Source organism: Anastrepha obliqua, chromosome 4 (genome assembly GCF_027943255.1).
Source record: "Anastrepha obliqua isolate idAnaObli1 chromosome 4, idAnaObli1_1.0, whole genome shotgun sequence".
Taxonomy (NCBI): Eukaryota; Metazoa; Arthropoda; class Insecta; order Diptera; family Tephritidae; genus Anastrepha; species Anastrepha obliqua.
In genome coordinates, this window is record NC_072895.1 from 38,240,585 (window position 1) to 38,268,494 (window position 27,910).

General features: G+C 35.8%; 1 protein-coding gene and 1 non-coding gene across 5 annotated transcripts; both read left to right on the plus strand.

Annotated features, from left to right (window-relative positions):
* The first annotated feature begins 1,758 nt into the window (after nucleotides 1-1,758).
* LOC129245632 (synaptic vesicle 2-related protein) lies at nucleotides 1,759-27,910 on the plus strand. Of its 4 annotated transcripts, none has more exons than XM_054883924.1 (9): nucleotides 1,759-1,932; nucleotides 8,232-8,362; nucleotides 13,994-14,250; nucleotides 14,989-15,113; nucleotides 16,592-16,655; nucleotides 17,367-17,492; nucleotides 19,522-19,593; nucleotides 21,670-22,067; nucleotides 27,120-27,910. In XM_054883924.1, exons 2-9 carry the CDS (start codon nucleotides 8,242-8,244, stop codon nucleotides 27,400-27,402), a joined length of 1,446 nt encoding a protein of 481 aa, XP_054739899.1. In that variant the 5' UTR covers nucleotides 1,759-1,932; nucleotides 8,232-8,241; the 3' UTR covers nucleotides 27,403-27,910. The 4 variants fall into 4 exon arrangements, with proteins under 4 accessions (XP_054739899.1, XP_054739898.1, XP_054739897.1 ...); XM_054883923.1 differs by having other exon boundaries at nucleotides 1,760-1,928; XM_054883922.1 differs by lacking the exon at nucleotides 1,759-1,932 and adding an exon at nucleotides 1,934-2,028.
* On the plus strand, nucleotides 25,685-25,885 carry LOC129246517 (U2 spliceosomal RNA). Its single transcript, XR_008582471.1, has one exon. It is a non-coding gene; the product is annotated as a U2 spliceosomal RNA (small nuclear RNA).

Consider the following 27,910-nt stretch of genomic DNA (forward strand, 5'->3'; position numbering starts at 1 on the left):
GCTCTTCTCTTAAGAAGGTTATTATACAGACGTAGTGAAAAACCTGATTAAAAATATTTAAAATTGTTTGAGTTATGCTGCGTGCCAATTTCAGAAAACGTGTTTTGAGAAAAACGCGTTTAAAGTTTGGAAATTTGGAGAAGTTGTTAGGTAGCAGTCACTAACGCTTGGTTAAAAGCTTCAAATATTTATGAAATAGACTTCGGTAACGTATAAAACTTTTTGTTCTGTATTTTAAAAGGTTCAAAGAATTGTTTAAGCTTATAAAAAAAAAATCAATTTTTTGAAATTTCTACAGTGGTGTTACCCCTTAAAATGATAATGCAGAACAAAAATATTGTTGGAACGAATTTTTGTATATGTCCGTCGCGATTACGAGTTACATTTTTCATTCGACCAGTGTAATTTTTAACTACTTTTTCCAATAAATCTGAACTGAAAATCTAAATGAGCCAAATCAGCAAAAATGCGACGCAAACGATGGTAATTTGAGTTCAATTCTTGCTCGAGCAGTATTTTATAGACACATAAGCCAAGATCCTTATGTAAAATTTACGACGTGATCGAAGGACAAAGGCCAACAAATTGAGAACCACGACGAGCCAACATTTCGGCGTCTTATTCAACAAAGTAAATTTCCACAATTTTGAAGGGTTGTTTTGCACGTTAAACTCTAGTTCTATTGCAGCAAAACACAAAAACAAAAAAAAACACCCGATGCATATATTCTAAACAGTTATAAATAAAAATCGGCACATTATTCTTTAAAATAAAACAATTTAAATTAACAAATTGAAATGCAGTAACGTGTGAAATACATTTTAAGCTTTCATCCGAAATTTAAAAATTTCGCTTTTAAAAAATGGTCGATCGAAAACAAATAAAGTGCATTCCATAACTCAGCACAGGGTCGTATTGACAAGTGGATGTTTCCTTCCATATAAAAACAACTATCGAGCATTCGTTTTATGGAGAACATGCCCAAGACCACCGCAAAAAAAAAAAAGTCTAAAATCATAGCGGTGCTTGAGCTATTTCAAACTTTTACATTATTATACCAAAATTTAGTTTGCTATAGAATTTCATACTAGAAATTTTTCTAAAATTTCTGATTAAAAAGTTTCAAATTTAAATTCATTCCGAGATGTCACTCTACGGATTTCGAATTGACGTTCATAGCTATTCGAATTCAGCAAGGCGAATTTATTAAAGGTGGTTTCGGTAAACCAACTGATTTGTTTTTCTATTTCTTTAACTGTATCAATCCGTTCCATTCACTCGTTTCAAACGTTGTTGTTGGTCTGGTGCCACCACCTTTAATGAACGCGCCTCGGAATGCAGTGATGCAAATTGTGAGTTTATGAAAACGAAGCTACGATCGATTCAGTGATAATAAAGTTGATTACACAGGTCTACATGGTTAATTTTTTTATATGAGACTGTTTTCGATGTATGTTTTATGCTGAGCATGATTCCACGATGGTTTAAAAAAAGGGGCGTAAAAAGTCATAAAAACGTGGTGCTGGTTGTTTTAATCCCCACTTATTTTAAAAAACATCACATGCCAGGGACTTCAATAACTTCTTAGACTACAATAATCATAAATACTTATATATACATATGTACGCATTAAAAAAAAAAAATTTTGAGCTTTACTTTACATTAGCTGTGCCTATACTAAAAAAATGCCTATAACCGTAAATAAAAATTGATTTGAGCTGCAACTATTTAATAAGCTTTATTTTTAGTGCTGCAAATACAAATGAATTCGCCTTGGTCTGGTTTGTTTTTTAGGGGACGTTTCTTGGCGAATAATAAGTCGAAGAAGGGATTATATATTTGTTTTGTTAACTAATCTGTATTTTGGTAAACAATTGATTTGATAAACAACTGATCGGGAAATTATACTGAACCTACAAAACACAATAGTGAGTACGTAAAACCGGATTCATAAGTGAACGATATGGAAGTTTGAATACCTAAATAAACATCTTCCCCACACATGCAAATCGAAAGCTGTGTATAAATGTGTGTATAGCTGTGGATTTGATTAACATTTTATCGACGTAGCATTTACATACATACTCGTACATATATGTATGTCATGCGAATTAATAAAAGAAAATTAGTTATTGGAAAACCAGAAACATAGCCGAGAGAGTTAATCATGCAGACTTGAGCCATATAAAATTTTAAAGTGGAGAAGATGTTATTCCCAAGAGATCGAATTTTAGCTTTCGCAAAATTATTCACCGGTTAAAAAAATAAGCATGAACCGCAGGGAAAGGGTGTTAGACGACTGTTTTAAAGTGAACTTTTGAAGATGTGGTTACTTAAGCCCACTCATATTAACGTAATAGGGCTGTCACAATGGCTCTTTAGCATCCGTTGCGGCAATGTTTTTTACTGATGTGACGAGTAAAACGTTCCGTGGTACCACAATTAGAGTATTGCCGCATATATGTAAACAAAAAACAATATATGTTCTTATTGTGAAAGCAAATACAGTAGATTCTGTTTTTATGCGGTAGATACGTTTCGCAAGAAACAGCAGAAAAAAAGCTACTAGTTTTATAGTAAAACTATAGATCCGTTTCAAAAGTGCTAAGAACCGCATAAATCCGAAATAATATAATAAAATCGCATAAAAAAGGGCACTAGTCCCATATTATAACTATAGATACGTTCCATAGACCGCATGGATCTGAAATAATTAAATAAAATCGCATAAACAAAATATTGTATTTTTGAAAATTATATCTTTATTTAAGAAACGTCAGAATCGAAAAATAAATTTACGTCAGAAATAGAATCAGACAATACCCACATGTTGCGCATTCGTTTAGGATTTGGCATAAAATCACTTGAGGAAATGTACACGTCTGATCAAGATGGTGATGCAGGCGGTTCCATACTTGTAGGGTTAGCATTTCTGATGTAATCTGTGATGAGTTTTTGCTTAGCTGGTTTAGAATCTTGTTTATATGTACAATTCCCGATAGGTCGACATGCATTTTTTAATTTAAAAAAGAGGTTGTCTGTAAAGTCGGTTTACTGACGATAGTTTAACGTGACAACGTCATAAGAAAATATTGATGGAATGGTTGCAATTTTCAAAACAAAATTTTAATTTTATTTGTTTGATAGATATTTTGTATGGATATAGAGGAGGAGGTAAATGGAATTGCAATGGAATAGGTCAAGTTACATTTACACAAACGTGAAAATTTACGAAACATTAATAAGTCAACAACTCTAAGAGGCACCATCATCGATTTGCCTTTTTCAAGACACTTTATACTCGAAACACTCCCTTTCATTTCCTACTTTTTCTATCATCGTCCTATTCTCAACAGAGAAATGGTTCACTACCACGCACACAGCAAGAAGGCATATGCAAATACAAATATGTGAATTTATATACAAATGCGCATATACATACATATATATGCTCACTCAAGTAGGACAGAGCCAGATGTCGAACGTTGCCGAACGCGGGGGCCGATTGTGCTCTTTGTCGTTCGTTCCGCGCTCTCCCTTGCAGTTCAAGCACATTAGCTTACATTTGCTTGCGTACGGAATAGATTCCTATATTTGATATGTCCATATGACTTGTATGCATCTTTACATACAGTAGGTTCTGTTTTTATGCGGCTTTTTTTTATGCGGTTTTGAAATAGTGCGGTTTTTTTTTTTAATTACAAAATGCATGTCGACCTATCGGGAATTGTACATATAAACAAGATTCTAAACCAGCTAAGCAAAAACTCATCACAGATTACATCAGAAATGCTAACCCCACAAGTATGGAACCGCCTGCATAACTATCTAGATCAGACGTGTACATTTCCTCAAGTGACGGAAGTGATTTTACGCCAAATCCTAAACGAATGCGCAACATGCGGGTATTGTCTGATTCTATTTCTGACAATGTAAATTTATTATTCGATTCTGACGTTTCTTAAATAAAGATATAATTTTCAAAAATACAATTTTTTGTTTATGCGATTTTATTTAATTATTTCAGATTCATGCGGTCTATGGAACGTATCTATAGTTATAATATGGGACTAGTGCCCTTTTTTATGCGATTTTATTACATTATTTCAGATTTATGCGGTTTTAGCACTTTGAAACGTATCTATAATTTTACTATAGAACTAGTAGCTTTTTTTATGCTGTTTTTTTTTTATGCTGTTTCTTGCGGAACGTATCTACCGCATAAAAACAGAACCTACTGTATAGATTTGTTCTTTTTGAAAATTGCGCGAAATTGTATATGTGTGTGTATTAGTATACAACATATCTTATAAGGTATATGGTAAATATTACCATACATTTTTTTCTTCATATATAATAAAAAAATTAATAATAATAACATTAAAACAACAGGTATTATTAACAAACTTGGTTTTATTTTAAATTCTTCAAGTAAATCAAATTAATAATAATCAATAAGAAGGCATATGCAAATACAAATACGTGATTTATATATGTACATATGCGCATATATGTACATACACATATACGCTCACTTAAGTAGGAGAGAGCAAGATGTCGAACGTTGCCGTTCGTTTGCTTTGTTTGCTTTGTCGTTCGTTCCGCGCTTTCGCTTGCAGTTCATTCAAGGTAACGACAATCAGCAAGGTAACGGCAAATGAGCAAGGTAACGACAAATGAGCAAGGTAACGATAAATGAGCAAGGTAACGACACATTTTTTCGTGCGTGCAGCCTGTTAAATCGAATTATAAGACGTTATCACGTCAAAAAAACCGCACTATTTCAAAACCGCATAAAAACAGAACCTACTGTATTTAGTTGTGTATAAACAGGTTTCTGTTGGTTGTGAAATATTATATATATTAATTTCTAATTGAAGCGAAAGAGGGTTTTAATAGAATTTATGGTAGTCGTGGACGGTAACTGCGACCATAATTCCGGGATCGGGAAGCAAATCGTTTTTCAAGATAACTTGGATTTGAATTGACTCAATTAATAAATTCTATTAATTTTTTTGGATTCAATTTGATATAACAAAAAACCACCACTCATAAAAATTTGGGCGACGAAATTGATCTTCTTTAAATAGTTGTAATTTTCGCCGGACTTGCCATACGGCAAAAGTAGAAAGTTGCCAGGTTTTTCGTATTCCGGCTTGGCGTGCGGCACCTAGGTGGGGCCGTCGGATAAAAACCATACGCAATGCACCCATTGTGATGGGCCTATAACTATGTAAATTATATTTGCGTCGGAACACTGCATCAATATGTTTACAGATCGTGTTGGGCGAAATATTGATGGAGCGTGATACGGATCGCACTATATTTAATAATTCGCAGATCTGGATCAAATAATAAATTATGAGTTCGTCAGTAGGCATCTTTTTTCCATGATTCTTTCCATCTAGGGCTGAGTTTTTTTTTCTTTCGCCGTCACCATATGGCTGTCAGCTCAGAATGAAACAAGGTGAATTCATTATTTGTTTTTTAGTTTCTCAATACTTTGCTTTGACAATCAAACGTACAGAACAGTGTTGTTGGTCTAGTGCCACCATCTTTAATGAATGCGCCTTGCTTCCATCAAAATTTGAACTTCATATCACAAAACTTATAAATATTGACGCGATAAATATCAAACATGTAGGGAGCGTTCGCGAACGGAGCGTATCATCAATATCAAATTTGTTTCGTCAATCCAAACATACATACGTGTAGCGTTCGCCTTAAGGGAGTACCATGTAAATGAACATTTAATAGGAGCCTTACACTATCAAGTTGGTTGATCAAAGTACATCTTTGTATGGGTTGCTCTTGCAAGCATTAAACAACTCGTCAAACTACAGTTCCTCGTTTACGTTCAAGTTTTGTAAATACAAGATAATCAACCAGAGTGATAAAGGTGCTTGAAATGAATATATTGCTTTGGCATATTGGTTGAGACCTGGTTAAAGAAACAACACAGCTACCAAAACAGGTCAAACGACAATTAAGAGTGACGAATATCAAAACTACTTTAATATTTTGTCAAACATTCATGAAACTCATATATGCCTGCAAGATTATTTTCAATATTGTAAACATTTGACAACCTTATGACTGTTGATTGGCGGCCGTAGCCGAATGCCTTCGTGCATGACTACCATTCGAATTCGGAAAACGTAGGTTCGAATCTCCGTCAAACATCAAAATAAAGAAATAATTTTTCTAATAGCAGTCGCCCCTCGGCAGGCAATGGCAAACCTCCGAGTGTATGCCATGAAAAAGCTCCTCATTAAAAAAATCTGCCTTCGGAGTCGGCTTGAAACTGTAGGTCCCTCCATTTGTGGAACAACATCAAAACGCACACCACAAATAAGAGAAGGAGCTCGGCCAACACCCAAAAAGGGTGTACGCGCCAATTATATAGTATATATTTATTTACTGTTCAGATAGAAAATTTAGCTTTTAATAAATTTTCTTGAAAACTAACAATCATATATATACACATATGTTGTTGCAACACAAATCTTCCCCATACATGGCCGGGAAATGTTGCTGGAGTGATAGTCCATGGCCAGATACAATCCGAGTCAATAATGAGCCAAGTTTGAATAATCCAAGAATGATAGAATAAGAGATCCTGCCTTCTGACTTCACTGTAACGTCAGGCTACGTGAATATATAATAGAAACAAAAGGTAGGGGAATTACTTATTTGTGAAGAGAAAGAGCAGGCGAAAGTAATAGTTCCCACGACAGGTGGTTCTACGTAACCGGAACGACCCGGATTTATATCCGGCCAAGGAATGTCACTTCAGCAGCATTCCCCGTATATGTATGAGGAATATTTAAGCTGCTACAATAACAACAACAACCAAACACAAGACGTTCTACGAATCCGCTAGGTCTTTATTCGCTACAATATGTTTATGTCGTCGTAAAGCTCATACAGCTCATTGTTCGATCCTCGCCGTTGTCAATGGGCAAAGACCCAAAAATCTGCCGCAGAATCTTTCTCTCAAATACTCCAAGTGACGTCTCATCGGATATTGTCATCGTGCCATACGTTAGGACGGGGATGATGTGAGCCTTATAAAGTGTTAGTTTTGATTGTCGAGAGAGGACTTCACTACTCATCTGGCTTCTTAGTCCAAAATAGCACTTGATGGCAAGACAGTTATTCGGCTCTGAGCGAATTTTACGGAATCATTTTATGGGCTGAAGTCACTTGGGGTGGTTTACAAAAAAACTGAAATTGTGTTAATGATACACGAAAAAAATCAACCAATGACTCTTCGTTACCGACTGCACAGCTATTGATTGGACGAATTTGTGAACATGTGTTTGGATGAGTGAGTGAGTATGTGTGAACTGATTGTGCAAATTTCGGCTGGCTGTAAGATTTTGTTAATGACATTCGAAAAAAAAACTCAGCACAGTCTTCGCTCATGTTACTTCGTTGCTATCTGAAAAGGGAATGATTGGATGAGTATGTGAATACATATGAAATGATCGTGCAGCATTCGGCTGAATCTCTCAAGTGACGTGGCAGCCGAAGTTCTCTCACACTCACACATTCATTCGTTTGCTATTCGTCTTTCACAATTTAAATTTGATTAGTTTAAATGTCACAAATCCCAATATTACAAAGCTATTCACTGAATTTTCACAAACGTGTAATTCCTCCTCCTTTTATTTGATTTGTATTATTAAGGTGCCTGATACCAGACTTGCTAAAATCGCAAATCGCCATCTTTTTGTTGCTGTCTTATTTGTTTGTTTACATTCTTATTGAGATTTTGCCAGTCAAAATACCAAGTTGGAAAAATAAAACTCATGAGAATGTTGTTGTTGTTTTAGCGAAGTCGTACTTACTTATATGGCCTGATCAAGGATCGCAACCCGTTACCGGACTAAGGCCGACTGCAACAAGTACCGCCAGGCGTCTCTGCTTTGCGCGCGTCTTCTCCAATTTTTTACACTAAGCGATGATAGGGTTCCTTCGACTTGGTCCTTCCATTGGGGGCATCTTCCCTTACATGCCCTTACACGTCGTTGTCCTCTAATTTGCCATCTGAACACCTTTGCTGGAGCTTCTGCATCCATACGCCCGACGTGGCGTAGCCAGTACAATAGCGCCCCATAACCCCCAAATAAAGCAGATTCAATAAATAAATAATTTGTCACATAAGAAGCAAACATTTTGCGCAAATTGATTAAGGAAAAATAATTAAACAATCCCGATATTTTCAGGCACTGTAAAATGATTAACGGGGATCCAAGTGTGAAGCATAGCTATGAAGATATTTTGGAGCTAAAAGTGGCAAGACATAACCACAATGAGTTGTTAAATATAGACGGAGAGTTAGATATTCAATCCAGCGGTAAGTATATTTTTATTTGTTTTTTAAAGGACTACATAAATTAATTAATGTTGCTTATTTTACGACCGTTGCCATAGCCATCCTTGTGGCAGTACTCCAAGTGCTTTGGGAAATAAGAGAAGAGAGCTCAATTTGAAAACAGTCCATCCTAGCCCCTGATTTTCCTATGCAAGTCTTAAATTTTCATCCCTATAAAGAATCCTTTTTCAACATCCTATAACTCGGTATTATATTACGTTTCCACCAAAAGCAAACACCGTGTTTGCAGGAGTTGTGTTTGGGAGAACTGTCAACTGTTTCCACCGAAATGTGTTTGCAAAGTGTATGGTCTTTGGTATGGTAAGCAGATTTATGATACATTATTTTGCGGCGACAGCACAGCGCGATAGCCCAGCGGCTAGCAATGTGGGCTTCCGATCCGAAATCCTTGGTTCGAATCACAAAAAAATTTTTTTTTTTTTTATACATTTATTTCATTTTGTTTTATGATATGTTTATGAGCAGATTTTTTTCATGGCAGAAATACACTCGGAGGTTTGCCATTGCCTGCCGAGGGGCGACCGCTATTAGAAAAATGTTTTTATTAATTTTGCTTTTACCGAGATTCGAACCAACGACCTCTCTGTGAATTCCGAATGGTGATCACGCACCAACCCACTCGGCTACGGCGGCCGTCAATCAAATGTCATATTGACAAATTGCAATCATTGTTGCCATGTTTCGATAAGAATGCAATAATAAATGAGGAAAATGAGCAACATTGCCACCACTTAATAATTAAATTAGACGCAAACCCAACAAAACACGCTTTAAATTAGACGCAAACCCACAAAACACGCTTTGAAAGTGAGTTTAGGTATGGAGTTGTGTTTTAATTTTGTATGGGATTTGACAGGAGTTTTGTTTCGTGTTTGCGCTAAGAACACGATAGCGGCAGAGAACACGATAGCGGCTGCGGTGGAAACTTAGCATTATCTCCTCCTATAAACTCCAGCTACTTTTGAAAAATTTTTAAAAAGAAAAATTTTACAAGCGACTTAGGTTTTGCTACACCGTATGAGCGTAATCATTATAATTTACATTAAATTCGCATTTACATTAAAAAATTTGTGATCTCTTTAATGAAAAAATTTGGAACCTTTTTCTTAGCAAGTAGAAAAGCCCGTAAAAATTTCTTAAAGAATACTAGGCCTCCGGGGCTTCTGAGGTTCCTGCCAATACCACGAAATATTAGAAACTTATTTTTAAAGTCAATGATGCGTAGCAACAGTGGATTTATTAAAAATGTGTCAAAATCATCTTTTCTGGCGAAGCGCATTTTCATCTCGGCTGCTATGTTAACAAACAAAATTGCCGCATTTGGGGATCGCACAACCCGCACGTGACTGTTGGGAAGCCAATGCATCGTCAGAGAGTCACAGTTTGGTGCGCATTTTGGAGCGGTTTCATCATTGGCTAATTTTTCTTTGAAAATGCTGCTGGAAACGCCATTTGGGATTACGGTGAACGCTACAAGACATGGTATACGATTTTTTGTGGTCGGAAATTGACGGCATTGATGTCGACGTTCTTTGGTTTCAGCAGAATGGCGCATCAGCCATACGTGATCTTTGAGAAAACGAAACAGTGTTTCAAGCATATAATCTTATATATAAAATAAAGTCAACTTTTTGTGTGTGTTCGCTAACCGGCCGTGTCTTTACACCGAATTAAACCAAACTTACACACGTTGTTAAGTAGGTATTGAAGATGGTTTACGTATAGTTTGGATGTCTATTGGTGGATAGGGCTCGAGATATAGGTCAAAACGTGGACCCGGGTAACCTTCGGATGTGTATGTACAATATGGGTATCAAATGGAAGCTGTTGGTGAATGCTTTAGTACAGAGTATTTATCATGCCGCTCCGTGAGTAGGGTCTCGAGATAGAGACCAAAACGTGGAGCCTAGAATGCGTTTGTACAATATGGGTATCAAATTGAAGCTGTTGGTGAATGCTTTAGTACAGAGTATTTTTCATGCCGCTCCGTGACTGGGGGCTCGAGATATAGGTCACGACGTGGACCCGGGTAACCTTTGGTTGTGTATGTACAATGTGGACATCAAATGAAAGCTGTCGATAAGTGCTTTATTTGGCAAATTCAAGAATGAAGACGTTCTAATACCGAGAATTCCAATGATTCCACCTGAATTGCCATTTGAATTCAAGCGTTTGCAACTGTACATTCGTTTAGCATGTGCAATAACTATCAATAAATCACAAGGGTAAACTTTAGAAATATGCGGGATGAATTTAGAAGAACCAGTATTCACCCATGGTCAACTATACGTTGGCTGTTCACGTGTTGGGAAGCCAACAACATTATATACAATATTTACTCAAAAACAAATAGAAAAACAAAAAATATTGTTTATGCCAAAGCGCTTGAATAAAGAATAAAGAAATAAATAATATGAAAACCATATCTTTTCTGTTCTAAATCATATCTATTCTATTTTAGTGTGCCCAGCGAAGCGGGCGGGGTTTGCTTGTATATTATATATATATAAAGGGTTTTTCAATAAGGGCGGGTAGATGTTGAAATGGAATAAAATGGCGTTTGCTGTGTGGCACGTAGCGCCGTCCTGCTGGAACCACATGTCGTCTAGGTCCATATGGTTCAATATGGGTCATAAGAAATTGGAAGGGCCACCACGCCTACCGAAAAATGGGCGCAATGCGCGCAACGTTTGCGTTAATAAACACTCATTTTGATAATAAAGTTTTATCATTTGAACGTGCTGTTCAATCGTGTAACTTACTATGAAGATTTGGCATAAACAACTGAATAATAAACAAAAGATTTGACAGATGTCACCAAAACAAAATGGCTGCCACAGGGCGCCAAAATCGGCCAGCGCCAATTGAAAAACCCTTTATAAAAGGAAGTCATGTTAGTTACACAATTTATAACTCGAGAACGGCTGAACCGATTTGGCTGAAAATTGGTGGAGAGGTAGCTTAGAACCAGGAGACGGACATATGATACTTTTATCCCATTCGAACGCGTTTCCGTGAAATCACTATAAAGTGGTATAACAAAAACGCATCTGATATGGAATAACAAAACGCAAATGGCAGCTAAACGTAATTTTGTCTATGGTTAAGTAGAAAATTTGATAATATACATTTTGTCAGAAATATATAATCACAGTAATTTGTATTCTCTTTGAATCATCATTATCAATGCCGCGACCAAGACGATCGAATCTTTCCCGACAAAGCCGTAATGCAAGAAGGATACGAAACACTGCGAATGAAACGACTGAAGAAGCACAAGGAATTGCCCGTGAAGAGCGCCCCGTTAGTATGGCTCGACTTCGTGCTTCTCAATCACAAGAGCAAAGCGAGGCAGCCTGTGAAACGGCTCGATTGACAATGCGAAATCGTCGAGCGAATAACAGAGATCAACAAGTAGATCATTTTCAACGCGCAAGAAGAGAATTATCAAGTGCTGATTTGAATCGAGCAGCGTTTCGATATGATTGCAACACTGATTACTGCTTGCATCCTAGCATTTGCATTGGGCCAATGAACGTTGCTTGCGAGTATTGTGGCGCATTGAAGTTTTGCGGTGAAACGCCCGGAGTGTGCTGCCTTAGTGGAAGAGTGATTATTTCCAAAACGTTCAAGACACATTGCAACGTTGAGTATTGCAATTCAGTAAAGTCCATAACATACATTTGTAAATATGTCACGAAAAGCAGCGATATGGCGGTTTTTGACATCCAATCCTCCAATACCAACGATGAAATTGAACGCTATCAAGTTGGTCGTTATGTGAACTGCAATAAAGCGATTTGGCGTATATTCGCATTCCCTATTCACGAACATCATTCTGCTGTTGTGCTTTTGGCGGTTCATCTGGAGAATGGTCAACGAGTATATTTCACGGCTTCGTAGTAATCATGCTTCGAAACATAAGCCCACCAATTGATGAACAATGTGACTTACGCAACGATACTCAAAGGAAAATTCGAAGGTGAAGAAGTTTCCATTCCGAGGATCCCGATGATCCCAACAGATCTTCCGTTTGAGTTTAAAATACTTCAGTTTCCGATTCGTCTTGCATTCGCCATGACTATTAACAAATCACAAGGCCAATCCTTGAAAGTTTGTGGTCTGAATCTAGAAAATCAATGTTTCTCACATGGTCAATTATATGTGGCATGTTCACGGGTCGGAAAACCATTTGTGTTGTTTGTTCTTGCACCTGATAATAAAACAAAAAATGTCGTGTATCACAAGGTGCTTAACTGAAGAGTGCAATCTATTAAAGCTTCATTGAAATATTTGATTAATAAAAAAATTAACTTAATAAAGTCAAAACTCTGTTTTTTTATTGCCTCTAGGGCGGAACAAAGTTCGCCGGGTCAGCTAGTTTGAACATAAAAACGAAATTCTACCCTTAATATAATATAAATATGTAAATGCTTTCAAAGAAGCGACACATGAAACGTCCAACAAATAAAGGCAAGATTGATTGTTGTATATATTGTCTTATATGTACACACTTCGCCTGAAGTAGAAACAGGTTGACCTAAAATGCCAATAAAAACTGAAAGCGGCGATTTGTTGTCCATTAATAGTACATTAAAAATCCGCTTGAATTAAAATCCTAGCTGATCCTTTTTTCGAGATAAGTGGATTTTAGCATTTTCGAAAATTTTATTTATTTATTTTATTTGCAAACGTGGTATAATAATATAATTATTTTGAAATTTTCGAGGGTAATGCCTGCCGAAAACTTCTGCAAGAATCGGATAAACTACTTGATCCTGAAATTTACCAGCATGTTGGTCCTTTGAAATTACAGCCATACGTCGCTGCTTTTAGGACAATGAATAAAATTGTACATGACTGTGTCTCCACGCAACGTGCAAATATTACCGATTTAGATGAGAACTTAAAACAACTTCGCAAATATCTAGAAAGTACAGGAACATCTCTGACTCTAAAACTGCATATTATTCTTGATCACTTGAAAGAGGGCATGTCATTATTAAACAACGATGGTCTGGGTTTGTGGTCAGAACAGGCTGGTGAATCTGTTCAGAGAGAATTTTTAAAATTTTGGGAAAGATTCAAAATAAATTGAATAAATGATTCTTCATATTCCAGCCGTTTAAAAAAAGCGGTTGTTACTTTTTCTTCACAGCATTTACATGCCCAAGTTATTATTAATTTCATTCCTACATTAATTTATAGTGAGAAGTTAGTAATTTTGAAGTGGATTATGCCTACAGGGGATACCACATAAAAAAAACGCGCCAGGATATTATCTCGTTAGATGGTGGGGAAAGATATCGCTTAATTATGAAAAAATTTTCGAAAATGCTAAAATCCACTTATCTCGAAAAAAGGATCAGCTAGGATTTTAATTCAAGCGGATTTTTAATGTACTATTAATGGACAACAAATCGCCGCTTTCAGTTTTTATTGGCATTTTAGGTCAACCTGTTTCTACTTCAGGCGAAGTGTGTGTACTTATGTTTATATTCTTAATGTGAGCTGTAACGTAAATACGACTAGTTTAGATTGCTTTCCTAAACTACAATAGTTTATATTTTTTTGTTTTTTATTTCATTTTAGATACCTATACAGTTCAACAAGCTGTTAATCTTTTAGGATTTGGATGGTTTCACGTTAAACTATCACTGTTTGTTGGACTTTGTTGGATGGCCGACTCTATGGAAATGACTATACTTAGTATTATTGGGCCAGCAATGCAATGTGAATGGAATATATCAACTTATCAGAAAGCTCTAATGACGACAGTCGTATTTTTAGGAATGATGATTAGTCCTTCATTTTGGAGTCAATTAAGTGACCGATACGGCCGAAAATCTGTAAGTAATTAATGCCGCATACATAGAACATAGGCTAGAATAGAAACATCACTAGTATAGCATATATTTCTGTTAGAACAAATAGATAATATTTGCACATATAACCGACTTATATTCAATATCTTCTATTTGCACTTTTTACGAAAATGAAATTTTGATGGTAACCTTATTTTTGAGTTAGCTTTCATCCATTACATCCACTAGACCAACAAAAATGTTTTGTGCAAAACGACAAAAGAATGTCGAAAGAAGAGCACGAACTACATTAAACAGCCGACAGCAGCTAGAAGCATAAGACGACAGTGCGAATGGAACGGCTTTTCGTCATTTCATTTTATGCAGACATCCTACTGTATAGGGCTAAAGAAAAAAAATCAGCTAGTTTATTTTTTTTAATCAACGATTCTTATTAATTTGTTTTGTCTTTTGCGCAGTTATAGTGAGAGCATAATTCTACTATGCCTATATTTTATAGATATTTCTATAATTCTTTTATTCGTGGTGTGTGTGATCAATAATACTATTATAATGAATACTTACATATATTTGATAAAAGTGTATTATTTAAAGTATTTGTGTAAAATTATCTTTTTCTTTTTTGCTTTCCTAATAATTATTGTCCTGTTTATTGGAACCATAAGGGCCATATTCCGCCATTTTTATATTTGATTTTGACCAACACTATGAATAATTAAATACCTACTCACATTTATATTTTATAATATAATTCAATTCCAGGCCTTAACATTTTGTGGAGTGCTGCTTGTGTTGTATAGTTTACTCAGTTCTGTGGCTCCCAACTTCACCTGGCTTTTAATTTTACGTGGACTTGTCGGCTTTTCTATCGGATGCATTCCGCAATCGTAAGTATTTAATCACTATAAACAACTTGAAACCATCCAACCATTATAATTATTGTGTATATGAATAACACTTACTACCAAGCCACTGAATTAAATAGCAAAAAAAAAAAAAATTTAGTCAGAAGCTTGAAATTTTATTTGACACCCATCAAAAATAAAGTAAAAATTGTAACCGCTTCGTTGTCAATGTCATCAAACAGTTACCCAAAAAAGTTGACAAAAGTAGTGACTTGCAGACACTTTACCCCAACCTCCTTCAAGAGTATACGTGTTGCATTTTTCTTAATTCTACCGTATAAAAAAATAAGTTTGCACACTGCTTACTACCTCGATATTAAAACTGTCCACAGTGACGTGGGTGTGCATTTCCGCTGACTGCTTGTTTAATGAAAGGAGGTACTTCATCTTATGCTCGTTCAACACGTTTCAAGGTGAATCTCTTAAAGGTGATATCACTAGACCAGCTGACTTGTTTTTGCTTTCCTTTCATCATGTACATTAGGATGTCAGCACAAAACGAAAAGCCATTCCATTCGAACCATCGTCATAATCTTCTAGCTCAAAGTACATGTCGGCTGTTCAGCGTAACTCGTCCTTTTCTTTTCCTTTTTTACTTTCGACACATTCTAATGTACAAAACTTTGTTGCTGGTGTAGTCACTATTAGTCCTAATTAGAAAAGGCATAATTAACGGCGCGATTGTAAGGACCGATGATATCAATAGCAGTTGTGTGATGCAAAATTGTGAGAGTAGTTTCGGACGCCACGTCATCGGAGACTCAGCAGCACAGTTCTGCCCGCACATTTCACACGCATTCTTACGCTTGCCCAATCAGCTGTTGTTGAGACGGCAACCAAATAATATGAATACAGACTGTGTCGAGTTTTTCTTATAACACCAACACAATCTCAGTATTGTCGTAAACAAACCACCGTTACATGTCAAATGACGTCAGCAAATCAAATGACTCCAGCAATCGCTGAAAGCCGATTGACGGTATGACGTTGGCCACACCTTCTCAATTCTTTTCACCACGATTTTACGCACTTGTAAAATTTGATGCCTATGATGGTGCGAGTTTTAGCCTTTCGTATAATACGCTCGATATTGCATTATATGCAATGTTTGGGAGACTAATTTCACAATAGATGGGACAGAATTCAGAATTACCCTTATGGGTTGCTCACATTACACTTAAATTCCAATCAATAAGTCAGGGCCGCAGCTAAAGAGGTGGGTAAAGAAAAAAGTTAGAAGAAGATTCTGCTAGTAGTTTTAATTTGTAAACTTTTTGATAGGAAAATATCGTACTAGCAAAATCCAAGAAGTGAGGGCACTGGTTATATTCTTTGAAAATGTTTACCTCAGATTCTTTTACACCCATGCCATTCTCTACCCAATACGATGCATATAAGAAATTGTATTGTACTAGTAACTGTTCGAAATCTAATTTAAATATGTTTATTTTTCTTTGCAGTGTTACTCTATATGCAGAATTCCTTCCTTCAAAGCACAAAGGAAAGTGTGTGGTCTTAATGGATGTAAGTTTTTAACGTTCATGAGAAACGAGTTATTAAATACAGCAACACGAGTATCTGACACTTTATTAGCGACCACATTAAAAATTTATTATTATCATTTTGTCACCGTCGATTTCTCTCGTGTGTTTACATAAAACTGAGATTGTGTTGGTGATATACGAAAAATCAACCAATGACACTTTGTTGCCGTCTGAACAACGACGTATTGGACGAATGTGTGAATACTCGTATGTGTGAAATGATTGTATAAATTTTGAGTAGCGATAAGATTGTGTTAGTGACATAGGAAAACAAATCAGCACAGTCTTCGCTCATATTGTTTCGTTGCTATCTGAACAACGACTGATTGGACGAGTGTGTGAAAACAAATGAAATGATCGTGCAGAATTCGGCTGAATCTCCCAAGTGACGTGGCAGCCGCAGTTTCTGACACAATTTTCTTTTTCACCATAGTTAAAGAGCAAAGGATGATATATTTACCAGGTTTGCTCTTTAACTATGGGGAAAAAGAAAATTGTGATTGGAACTTCGGCTGCCACGTCACTTGGAAGATTTAGCGGAGTTCTGCACGAACATTTCAATTCTATACAAAGTTACTCTCTGATCATATTTAACTAAATGATTTTTTTATTTTGTTTTTTTAAATCTTTTTTTTTTATTTATTTTATTAATAATATTTAACTATGATAAGAAATATTTTTGTATTTTCAGTGTTTCTGGGCTTTGGGGGCTTGCTTTGAAATTGCCTTAGCATTGGCAATTTACCCTAACTTTGGTTGGCGGTGGCTTTTAGGTTTATCAGCCGCACCATTATTATTATTTACATCTTTGACACCGGTAAATATATATAGATAAGTTATGAATTAAAATGTTTGTGCTTTACAACACAAATATTAGAAAAGTATTATTCTAAACACTTAACTTTGTTCAAAGCAGAAAATTATGTCTAAGTATTTATATCTGTATCTACATGAAGGTGTATCAATAGATCTTTAAGGTCACAGCGTAAATACCCTCATAATAATAATATCTATATCTATGTATATACCTACATTGATATCTATGCAGATCTATTTTTATCACACAGTGACACGAACCCGAGAGGTCCAATTACACTATGCAACACAAACAAAAATAAAAAGGTTATGCCGGTAAATAGCAAGAGTGATAAAATACAAAATTGCGTCTTCCCAAGTGCCATGGCGGTGCAGATTGGGCAGTCTGGTGAGCTGTCATGGTCAAATCTATGGAGGTATTTTCTAAATACCCGTGCCCTGAAAGCAATTTTGTTAGGTGGTAGTTTGTCCCCCATAGTTCCTTTTAGCCACGTCGTATGGATAGCCTATTAACTCATACGTCCATCTACCCTTAGGTGACCTGTTCCACCTGTGCTACCTGCGGGCGATGGCACGAAGCCTTTCTTCTGCCGCAATTTCTTTACGCCTTGCTCTACCGTCTTGTTCATTGACTTCATTTCCTTTTCCAGAATGTCTACCAGGATTAGACCTGGAATGACGAAGGATGCGTCATCGTAAATTGTATGGAAGCCGCAGATAGTAGGCAAAGTACTTTTGCGTAGCTAATTATATTATATACTGACGACACTCAATTGTCAAATTCTCTACATCGTAGGTATAGAGGACCAAAAATTACATGTCGTATAAACGATTTGAAAGTTTGCGTCTGTATAGGGTTATTCAATAGGTGCGCATCAACTTTTTCCCAATAGGGAGGGCGAACGACGCAATATTTTTTATTTTTCGCTTGTCATTTGTATACATTTCATCATGGAACGCTACACACTTGAGCAACGATTGCAAATCGTGCAAATTTTTTATGCTGCTACTTTAAGAGCATTACGGCCATTTTACGGTCCATTTAACAAGCCGTCCCGTTTTGGGGTTATGTGAAGTCATTGGTCTACAGTAACAAGCCGGCGACGATTTGTGAGCTCAGAGCCAATATTGAACGCGAAATTGCTGGAATTTCGGCCGATTTATGCAAAAGAGTGGTCGAAAATTGGGTTCAACGATTGGACTTCGTAAAACGTGCATGCAAAAACGTGGTCATGCAAAAGAAATCGAATTTAATACTTAAATGTATATGTTCAAACTTGATAATAAAAAAAAAATTAGTTAAAAAAGTCAAACCGTTTGTGTTTTATTCAAAAAAGTTCAAAAGTTGAAGCGCTCTTACTGAAAAACCCTATACTTTTAGGGGGACAAAAGTTCCCACTTCTGGTATATCAGGATAGGAAACTACATGATCGGGCAAGGGTTCCGGTAGAGAGGAGTGAAAAATATATGTTTGTCGGTGATTTGAAAGTTTATGTCAGAATTTTATTCTAGAGGGATCTAAGTTTGCAACTTTTCTACATTCTTATGATAAATCGCCATAGGAAACTATGTAATCCTTGCTTTTAAAATGTATGATGTGCTCATCTTTAACTCCTCAAAAGATGGATATTTTTTGTCTCTTTTGCGGGAAAGATAAAAAAACGCTGTAGCGAGTTAAAAGGTCTCTTCTTTTCGCCAAGCGTTAGCAAGTGCCTATTAGATGAAGCAACTGGTATAAAAGAACTGGAATAGAGTTGCATAAAATTACATTGAGTTGTACTCGCACCAGTTTTATGGTGAACCAAACACGGCAGCGGTTCGATAATTTCGTTTTTGCTTTCACATGTGAAGTTAACCGAGCAGAGAGATAGCGAGTAGAGAAGTGGATAATAGAACAAAATATTTGTCTTAAAGTCTACTTTGACCACCCCACCTATTTTATCATATTTTAATACGAAAATATGTAAATACTATATAGTTATAATATAACACTTTGTGATTTATTATTAAAACAACATATACATTTTTAGTGGCTTACAGAATCTGCACGATTTCATACCTTGAATGGGAACAACGAGAAAGCGGTTCGAGTTCTGGAGCAGGTATGACAAGCTTTTATTATGAATAAGATAAAATCCCACTGCCCCCATATGATAAACTCTAGAAATAATTTTTTATGGGAAATAAGAAAAGGCAATTCATATTTACAGAACAACAAAATTGTCTGGCCGTTGATATAATTCCATATTTAGCTACATGATCTCGAAAATAAGCAACGTTTCATGATTTTATTTTTTTATACAAATCTGAAAGAATTTTAATAGAGCAGAAATCAACTGATGTTCTTATTTTAAAGATATAACTATATTATTAACATATCGCACTTGTTACGTTAAAGCGTAACAACTCAAAATTTCCAAATTTTAGTTTTTTGCAAGAAAACAATGTACAGAGGTCATCTCTACCCACTGTAAAAATCGTTCAGTGATTTGTCTAGTCTTTCGTTAAAAAAACCGTTATGACTCTCTCTTTGTTTTCAGAATGGCTTCTTTTGTCTCAACTAAAGAGTTACATTTTTAGTTGTCTCCAAGTGTTTGAACAAATTTATGTCACATAAAGTGTAACATTTTGAATTGTGCCTGTTTACAACCAAACGGTTTATTTAAGTTTGTTTAAGTTACGTGTTATTTTTTCAGTTAAACAGAGACAACTCAAAATAGCACCCCTAAGTGTATACAAAAATTTCAGGAAAAGAGTAACAACTCAAAAATTTGTTCTTTTAGCGCAACTACATACTAAACAAATAAGAATGAAACAACCGATATATTGTTTTTAGTGATATTTTCGTGCAGATACATATTTTTTTCCTTGTAATATATTATTAATATTTACGGAAACAGTTTTTCGTCTCTACTGAAAATGTTCAGATTTTGAGTTGTTACGCTTTAACGTAACAAGTGCGATATATCAATCCAGTTAACTGCATATTGAAGTGTATCCGAGTATAAACCACCAATGCCTAGACGTTAACATTTCATTTCAAATTTCATTGCAAAAATTAGCTTGATAAAAACTAATCATAAGGTACTATCAATTTGGTACAGCTATAATAGGTACATGGGCGGAAAAGTCCCAAGCCTAACACAGATATGGCACTCGTTTTATTGCATTCACCTCTTTTTCAATTTGTACCAACCTTAAAAAGACAGCTAATAAATTCCATGTTATTCTGTTCATTAGTTCGTGAGTTATTGTGCTAAGAGTGACGCTACTTTTGTTATTTTCAAAACAATGGAAATCAACGAGGAATATCGTCTTTTTCGTTTTATACTGCTTCTTGATTGGGAAAAATACCGTTCAAGCGAAGCAATGACTTGAAAAGTGTTATTAGGACTCCACTCCATCAGAAACAACAATCAAATGATGGTTTGCTGACTTCAAACGTGGTCGTACAGACACCGACCAACACCGGCAACACCAGAATACATCAAACAATCCACAAAATCGTTTTGAATTATCAAAAAATGAAATTGCGTAAGCTAGCTGACACCGTAACGATATCAAAAGGTGTTGGCTTTATATGGCACAGTGTCACAAGTCAATCAAAACCATGACAAAACTATAAGTAAATGAATTGAACTTCGAATTGCTCCCATATCCACCGTATTGTCCAGATTTGGCTGTTCGCAGACCTAAAAAATGCTCGCCAGTAAGAAATTTCGGCCGAATGAAGAGTTCATCGCTGAAACTGAGGCCTACTTTGAGGCAAAAGTTACATCATACAAAAGTGGTGTTGAAATCTTAGAGCGGCGCTGGGATGATTGCGTAGTTCTTGGTGGAAATTACGTTGATAAATAAAACAAAAAAAGCCTGTTTTCTTTATTAAGCCCGGGACTTTTCCGCCCATGTGTTATATAAAGGGATAGAAGAAAATGTTTGGTTATTTATTATTTAGGCACTAACCAAATTAAACCATTGAGCAGAATATTGAAAGCACGTTCGAAGCACTGTTACTTCGAATCAAATAGAATAGAGAATATTTGAGGATTGGGAGGTAGCAATTCCGATGTTCATTCTAGCTGTATGCGAAAGAGATGCTTTAGTCACTGTCACGTGCATAATTTGTTGTGGAAAATTTTTTAAACTCAAGTAATAATTTGTATACTATTTATTTACAGATTGCAAAGGACAATAACCGTCAAATGCTGATTGGTCGTTTGACAGTCGATCGGGAAACTAATTCACCTGCTCATATGAGAACATTACTTAAGCCCGAATTAAGGAAAATAACATTATTACTGTGGTTTATATGGATGTCCTGTGCGTTTTGCTATTACGGCCTAGTATTAATATCTGCAGAACTTTTCCTTAGAGACAAAGCAGATTCAATATCAAATCAAGATTGCAACACATTCAATACACAAGATTTTATGGATCTAATGTGGATTACTTTCTCCGAATTCCCTGGTATATTTTCAACAACAGCTGTTATTAAACGGTATGGCAAGAAAAAAACAATGGCTCTGCAGTTCTTAATTTTTTCTGGTTGTGTTTCATTACTTTCGCTCCATAAAAGGTAAGCTCTAGTTGACCTAAATATAATAAATATATTTATATGTATAGATTTATAGAATTAAGTCCATAAATAAAGATATATTTGTATATAATTCATGCTTACACCCCTTTTGGGTGTTTAGCCGAGCTCCTCCACCTATTTGTAAATTGCGTCTTGATGGTGCTTCACAAATGGAGGGACCAACAGTTTTAAGCCGACTCCGAACGGCAGATATTTTTTTATGAGAAGCTTTTTCATGGCAGAAATACACTCGGACGTTTGCCATTGCCTGCCGAGGGGCAACTGCTATTAGAAACAACTTTTTCTTAATTTTCCTGTTTCACGGAGATTCGAACCTATGTAAAGCGTTTTTCAGTAAGAGCGCTTCAACTTTTTTTTTTGAATAAAACACAAACAGTTTGACTTTTTTAACTAATTTTTTTTATTATCGAGTTTGAACATATACATTTAAGTATGAAATTCGATTTCTTTTGCATGACCACGTTTTTGCATGCACGTTTTACGAAGTCCAATCGTTGAACCCAATTTTCGACCGCTCTTTTGCATAAATCGGCCGAAATTCCAGCAATTTCGCGTTCAATCTTGGCTCTGAGCTCACAAATCGTCGCCGGCTTGTTACTGTAGACCAATGACTTCACATAACCCCAAAGAAAATAGTCTAGAGGCGTAAAATCACACGAGCGCGGCGGCCATTCGACCGGTCCATTTCTGGAAATAATGCGCTCATCGAACTTACTCTTCAACAAATCAATTGTAGCGTGTGCTGTCTGGCTTGTGGCCCCGTCCTGTTAAAACCACATGTCGTCTAAGTCATACCATTCAATTGCGGCCAAAAATAATCGTTTATCATGTCGCGGTATCGATTTCCATTCACAGTAACGTGGCGATCGTTCTCGTCAACGAAAAAACATGGGCCAATTACGCCGCCGGCATGTAAACCGCACCAAACAGTGATTTTTTCGGGATGCAACGGTGCCTCATGAATCACGTGTGGATTGCTTTCTGCCCAGTAACGCATATTTTGCTTGTTGACAAAGCCATTGAGCCAAAAGTGAGCTTCATCACTGAAGATGATTTTTTGGAAAAAATCTGGATCATTTTCGAGCAACAGAACGATTATTTTCATAAAAAATTTGCACGATTTGCAATCGTTGCTCAAGTGTGTAGCGTTCCATGATGAAATGAATACATGAAGTTTACAAATGACAACCGAAAAATAAAAAATATTGCGTCGTTCGCCCTCCCTATCGGAAAAAAGTTGAAGCGCACCTATTGAAAAACGCCTTATGTTCTCCGAATTCCGAATTGTCGTCACGCACCAACCCACTCGACTACGGCGGCAGCCACATCATTATACTTACCACAAATCTCTCGGAAAGTACCGTCTCTTTCGCCAAATGTGGAAATGAAAAGTAGCAAATATCATCAGTTTATGACAAAAGAATATAACGCCAGGATGACGAGAAATTGCATTAGTTTTTTGATTTGCCTTGGGCAACAGCAAATCATAAAATGAGGAAACAAAAATATTGAAATGTAAAAATCAATGTCAATTAGTATACAGTTTATCGAAAATTACCATGGTGAAAAAAATTTTAGCGGTTTGCTCTTTAACAGAACGTAATTCGGCTGATGCACTGATGTCACTTGGTATGTGTTTACAAACTGAGATTGTGTTGGTGATATACGAGAAAAATCAACCAATGACACTTCGTTGCCGTCTGAACAACGATTGATTGGACGAATGTGTGAAATTATCGTGCAGATTTCAGCTGGCGATAAGATTGTGTTAGTGGTATATGAAAAAAAATCAACACTGTCTCGCTCATGTTGCGTTGTTCCTATCTAAACAGCTACAGATTGGAAGATTGAAATTATCGTGTAGATTTCGGGTGGCGAATACTCCCGTGACGTGGTAACCGAAGTTCCCCTCACAATTTTTTTCACCATGGTTATTGGCAAAACCTAGTAATCTATCATCCTAGCAATAGATGAATAACTATTCGTTCGTTACCTTTTTGCGACTTTTGTGACTCACTGCAGTCAAAAAAAGGTATTAAAATATCAAATATATTTTATGGTATTTCCATTACAGAAAAAATCGTATATTTTTATTGTTAAATAACATGTTTTATTTAATAACAAGAAATAACAAACACATTTTTCTTCATAAGAAAGATATGGCTAATTAAAATAATTCAGTTACAGTTTTGAGGTTACAGCTGAAATGATGCAAAAGATATAAACAAGTTAATATTTCGATTAAATTAAATTTTCGAGATCAGAAGCATTAGAAATATTGTGGTTTCTTATTTTATTTTCCAGCACTGACCGCAAATTCTCAATAACGTTGAGATCTGGACTCTGTGCAGGTGTCTGTACTACATGTGGTCATTTCCAGATAAGCCAAGTTTTTACAATACCAGACGTATGCTTGCGATCGTTGTCTTGGTAGAACCCAAACGAATCCCTAATCCCCATCTTATCCGCACTTTGTACTAAATTATCTTTTAGCAGATCCAGATACATCTCCTTATTCATGTTTCCTTCGATAAATGTTAAATTTCCGACGCCTGAATAGGACATGCAACCCCATACCATAACACTGCCTCCGCCGTTTTTAACTGTAGAGCGCAAATTACATGGTTGAAGCGCGGTGTTTGGTTCTCCCATCAGACCTGAAAATGTTAAATTTGCTTTCATACGCAAAAACAACGGACTTCTAGAACGAAATGGCTTTGTTCAAATGTTGTCTGCAAAACTCTCTTCTTTGTTTTCTATTACGAGCATTAATCAACGGCTTATTTCGGGCAGTTCTTCCATGAAAATTTTCTTCGAACAGAACTCTACGAACAGTTTCAGGGTTACAGATCTTGCTTAAGTATTTTTCGACTTCGTTCGTTAATTTTGGAGCGCTTAAATCGGGGTTTTCTTTAACTTTGCGAATAATCCACCTCCTATCTGCACCATTAAATATTTTATTTGGCGTAGATCTGCCCTAATCTTCTAATAGCAACAACTAATAGCAACAATTTCTTTCAAATGAGGTCCGTTTTAACATTTAAAAAAATTTAAATGTTTTCAACTTTTCTTTACAAAATTTTTTTAAGAATGGCTTAAGAGGCTAAGTTAAACAGAAAAAAAACATTTCACCGTTATTGCATTCTCAGAGAAAATATAAAATACACTGCATCATTTAAGCTGTGAGTATATTTTGATGAGAAAATTATTTGTTTCTATATTTTTTCAGCATACTTTGTTTTTGTTACTGTTCTTTCTGCAGTGGTAAACAGTACATACATATATCATTACAACTTTTTGAAGTGAAAACTTCTTTAGAATCGTTGGGAGTGATTTGAGGAAAAGTGAAACGAAAAAAGCGACCAACTTGGCTACGAAGCGTTATATTATATGTTGATATAAAAGTAGCGACGAACTAAATAAAAATAACTTTTATTTTTTCTTGTGATTCGAACCAAGGATTTTGGATCGGAAGCTCACATTGCTAGTCGCTCGGCTACCGCGCCATGCTGTCGTCGCTGGCCTAAAAGTTATTTAGTTACGAAGCGTTATATTATATGTTGATATAAATAATTTTTGTGAGCGTGTAATTCTCAAAAGTTTTATTAGGTTTATTATTTAAAATGTATTGACTAGGTACTGTGGTTATCAGCTTAACATCTGATAGATCCTCCATCGGAGGACAACAAATGTCAAACTGATTTTTGGAAATGGGCGGAGTGTTTTAGGGGCTTGCTCCTTCTCTGCCACGGGTTGACCCGGTATTGCAGTACCGCCGGGATTTCGGCTTTGAATAAATACAAGAAAAAATATACTAATACATTTAGCTTTGGTGGGAAGAGCCATAAATTTTTATATGAATACATGTAGACGAAAATGGAATTTTTTTTTTTGAAATTTGCATTGTAAGACATTTCTGATTATTTATTGAACAGTTTTTTGGTTTAGATACTGAAAGTCAGTTTAAGTGAATCGGTATATAAATATTTCGTACATTAATTTTTGAAGTGAAAACTTCTTTAGAATCGTTGGGAGTGATTTGGGAAAAAGTGAAACGAATTACATATAAACGTAGCGACGAACTAAATAACTTTTAGGCCAACACCGACAGTATGGCGCGATTGCCGAGCGGCTAGCAATGTGAGCTTCCGATCCAAAATTCTTGGTTCGAATCACAAGAAATAAAATTTTTTTTTTTTTTGAAATTTGCATTGTAGGACATTTCTGATTATTTATTGAAAACAGTTTTTTGGATTTCAGCCTTGAATAAATACAAGAAAAAATATACTAATACATTTAGCTTTGGTGGGAAGAGACATAAATTTTTATATGAATACAAGTAGACGAAAATGGAAGAAATTTGTAAGTCTGTTTCTTCGGTCCGTTTGGGTATTTTTTTTGACAACATCGAAACCAAAGCATTTGTATCATATTTTATCTATCATAAGCCACTCGTATCATTTGTTGAAATTGAAAACATTGAGGATGAATAATGATAAAATGAAGAAAATAAAATATCAACTTTATAGCAATATTATAATGAACCTATAATTATCCCGCTCCTAATGCTGCTTTCGTCTTATTCTCTCTCAGTTTGTTTTACGGAAGGTTTCACTTCTATCAAGTCTAACCGTTAGACTGGTATTTTTTTTTTTTTAATTTAATAAACATCGAACCATTTTCTTTTTTCTAAAAAAGTATCACCTGCATCAAATAAGCTGTGAGTCACCGTATATATACATACTATATACACACTTTTTGGGGTGAAGCAGCTTCTATTACGTGCGTCGAATTTTAATCGTGCCTCGAATCCCAATCTCATTAGACAATTTTGTTTTTTTTTTTACTTAAAGAAAAATATCAAATTGAACTCTAAAGCTGGTTTTTTCGATATTTTGGTTTTTGTTTATGAAATATGGCGTTCTTCCAACAAACACTCAATATGTATTTGAGGATTTTTTATACTCGTAACGATATCATATTGTATACATACATAAGTATAATTGAAAAATGTTTCTTTATTCTTTTTAGCCGCATCTACACCATCTCGATCCTATTTATTGCCAGAGGAGTCATATCTGGCCTATTTCAAGCTGCATACATATACACACCTGAAATTTATCCCAACAATTTACGCTCTGTAGGAGTTGGCGGATGTTCAACAATAGCTCGGATTGGCGCGATGGCTACACCATTTATTTCTCAAGTACTTTTCCAAACCTCAGCATCAAGCGCGCTCATTATTTATAGCTTAGTGGGTTTATTATCTGCAGTCGGTTGTATAATACTTCCAGATAATCAAGTTTTAGCATAAGTTTAGGTATTAGGGGGCGAAAATGTATTTTAGTGAATCAAAAAAATTGTATGTGGAACAGAATTGACAACGAAATGAGCGAGATGTTATACTATTAAAATATACAGAAGGTGTGTAATCATAACAGAAAAACCTAAATAAGATCGTTGAACTATGAGTTTTCTGCCGGCTAACGTTAACATAGAAGCCGCATACTTAAACAAGAGCAGCAACTCTACGCAAAGAGAAGATAACACAACAACAATTCATCAAATAATGACAATTGGATTGTTCCAGTACTTTCCGACAATAATTGAGCAGCCGCAAAAAGGGCTAGAAAGCCTTCCAGTACGGAAGCATTCTCTGCAACTGTCGTACGGAAACGGAGGAGGAAAAGCTCGGCCAAATGCCCAACAGAGAACGCACTCGCTAATTGTATATACTTGCTCTCACCACCATTAATTCGTACGCCTATGATTTCTTCTCGTATACACCCCGCTGCAAAATTACAAACACACCCCTATTTTAT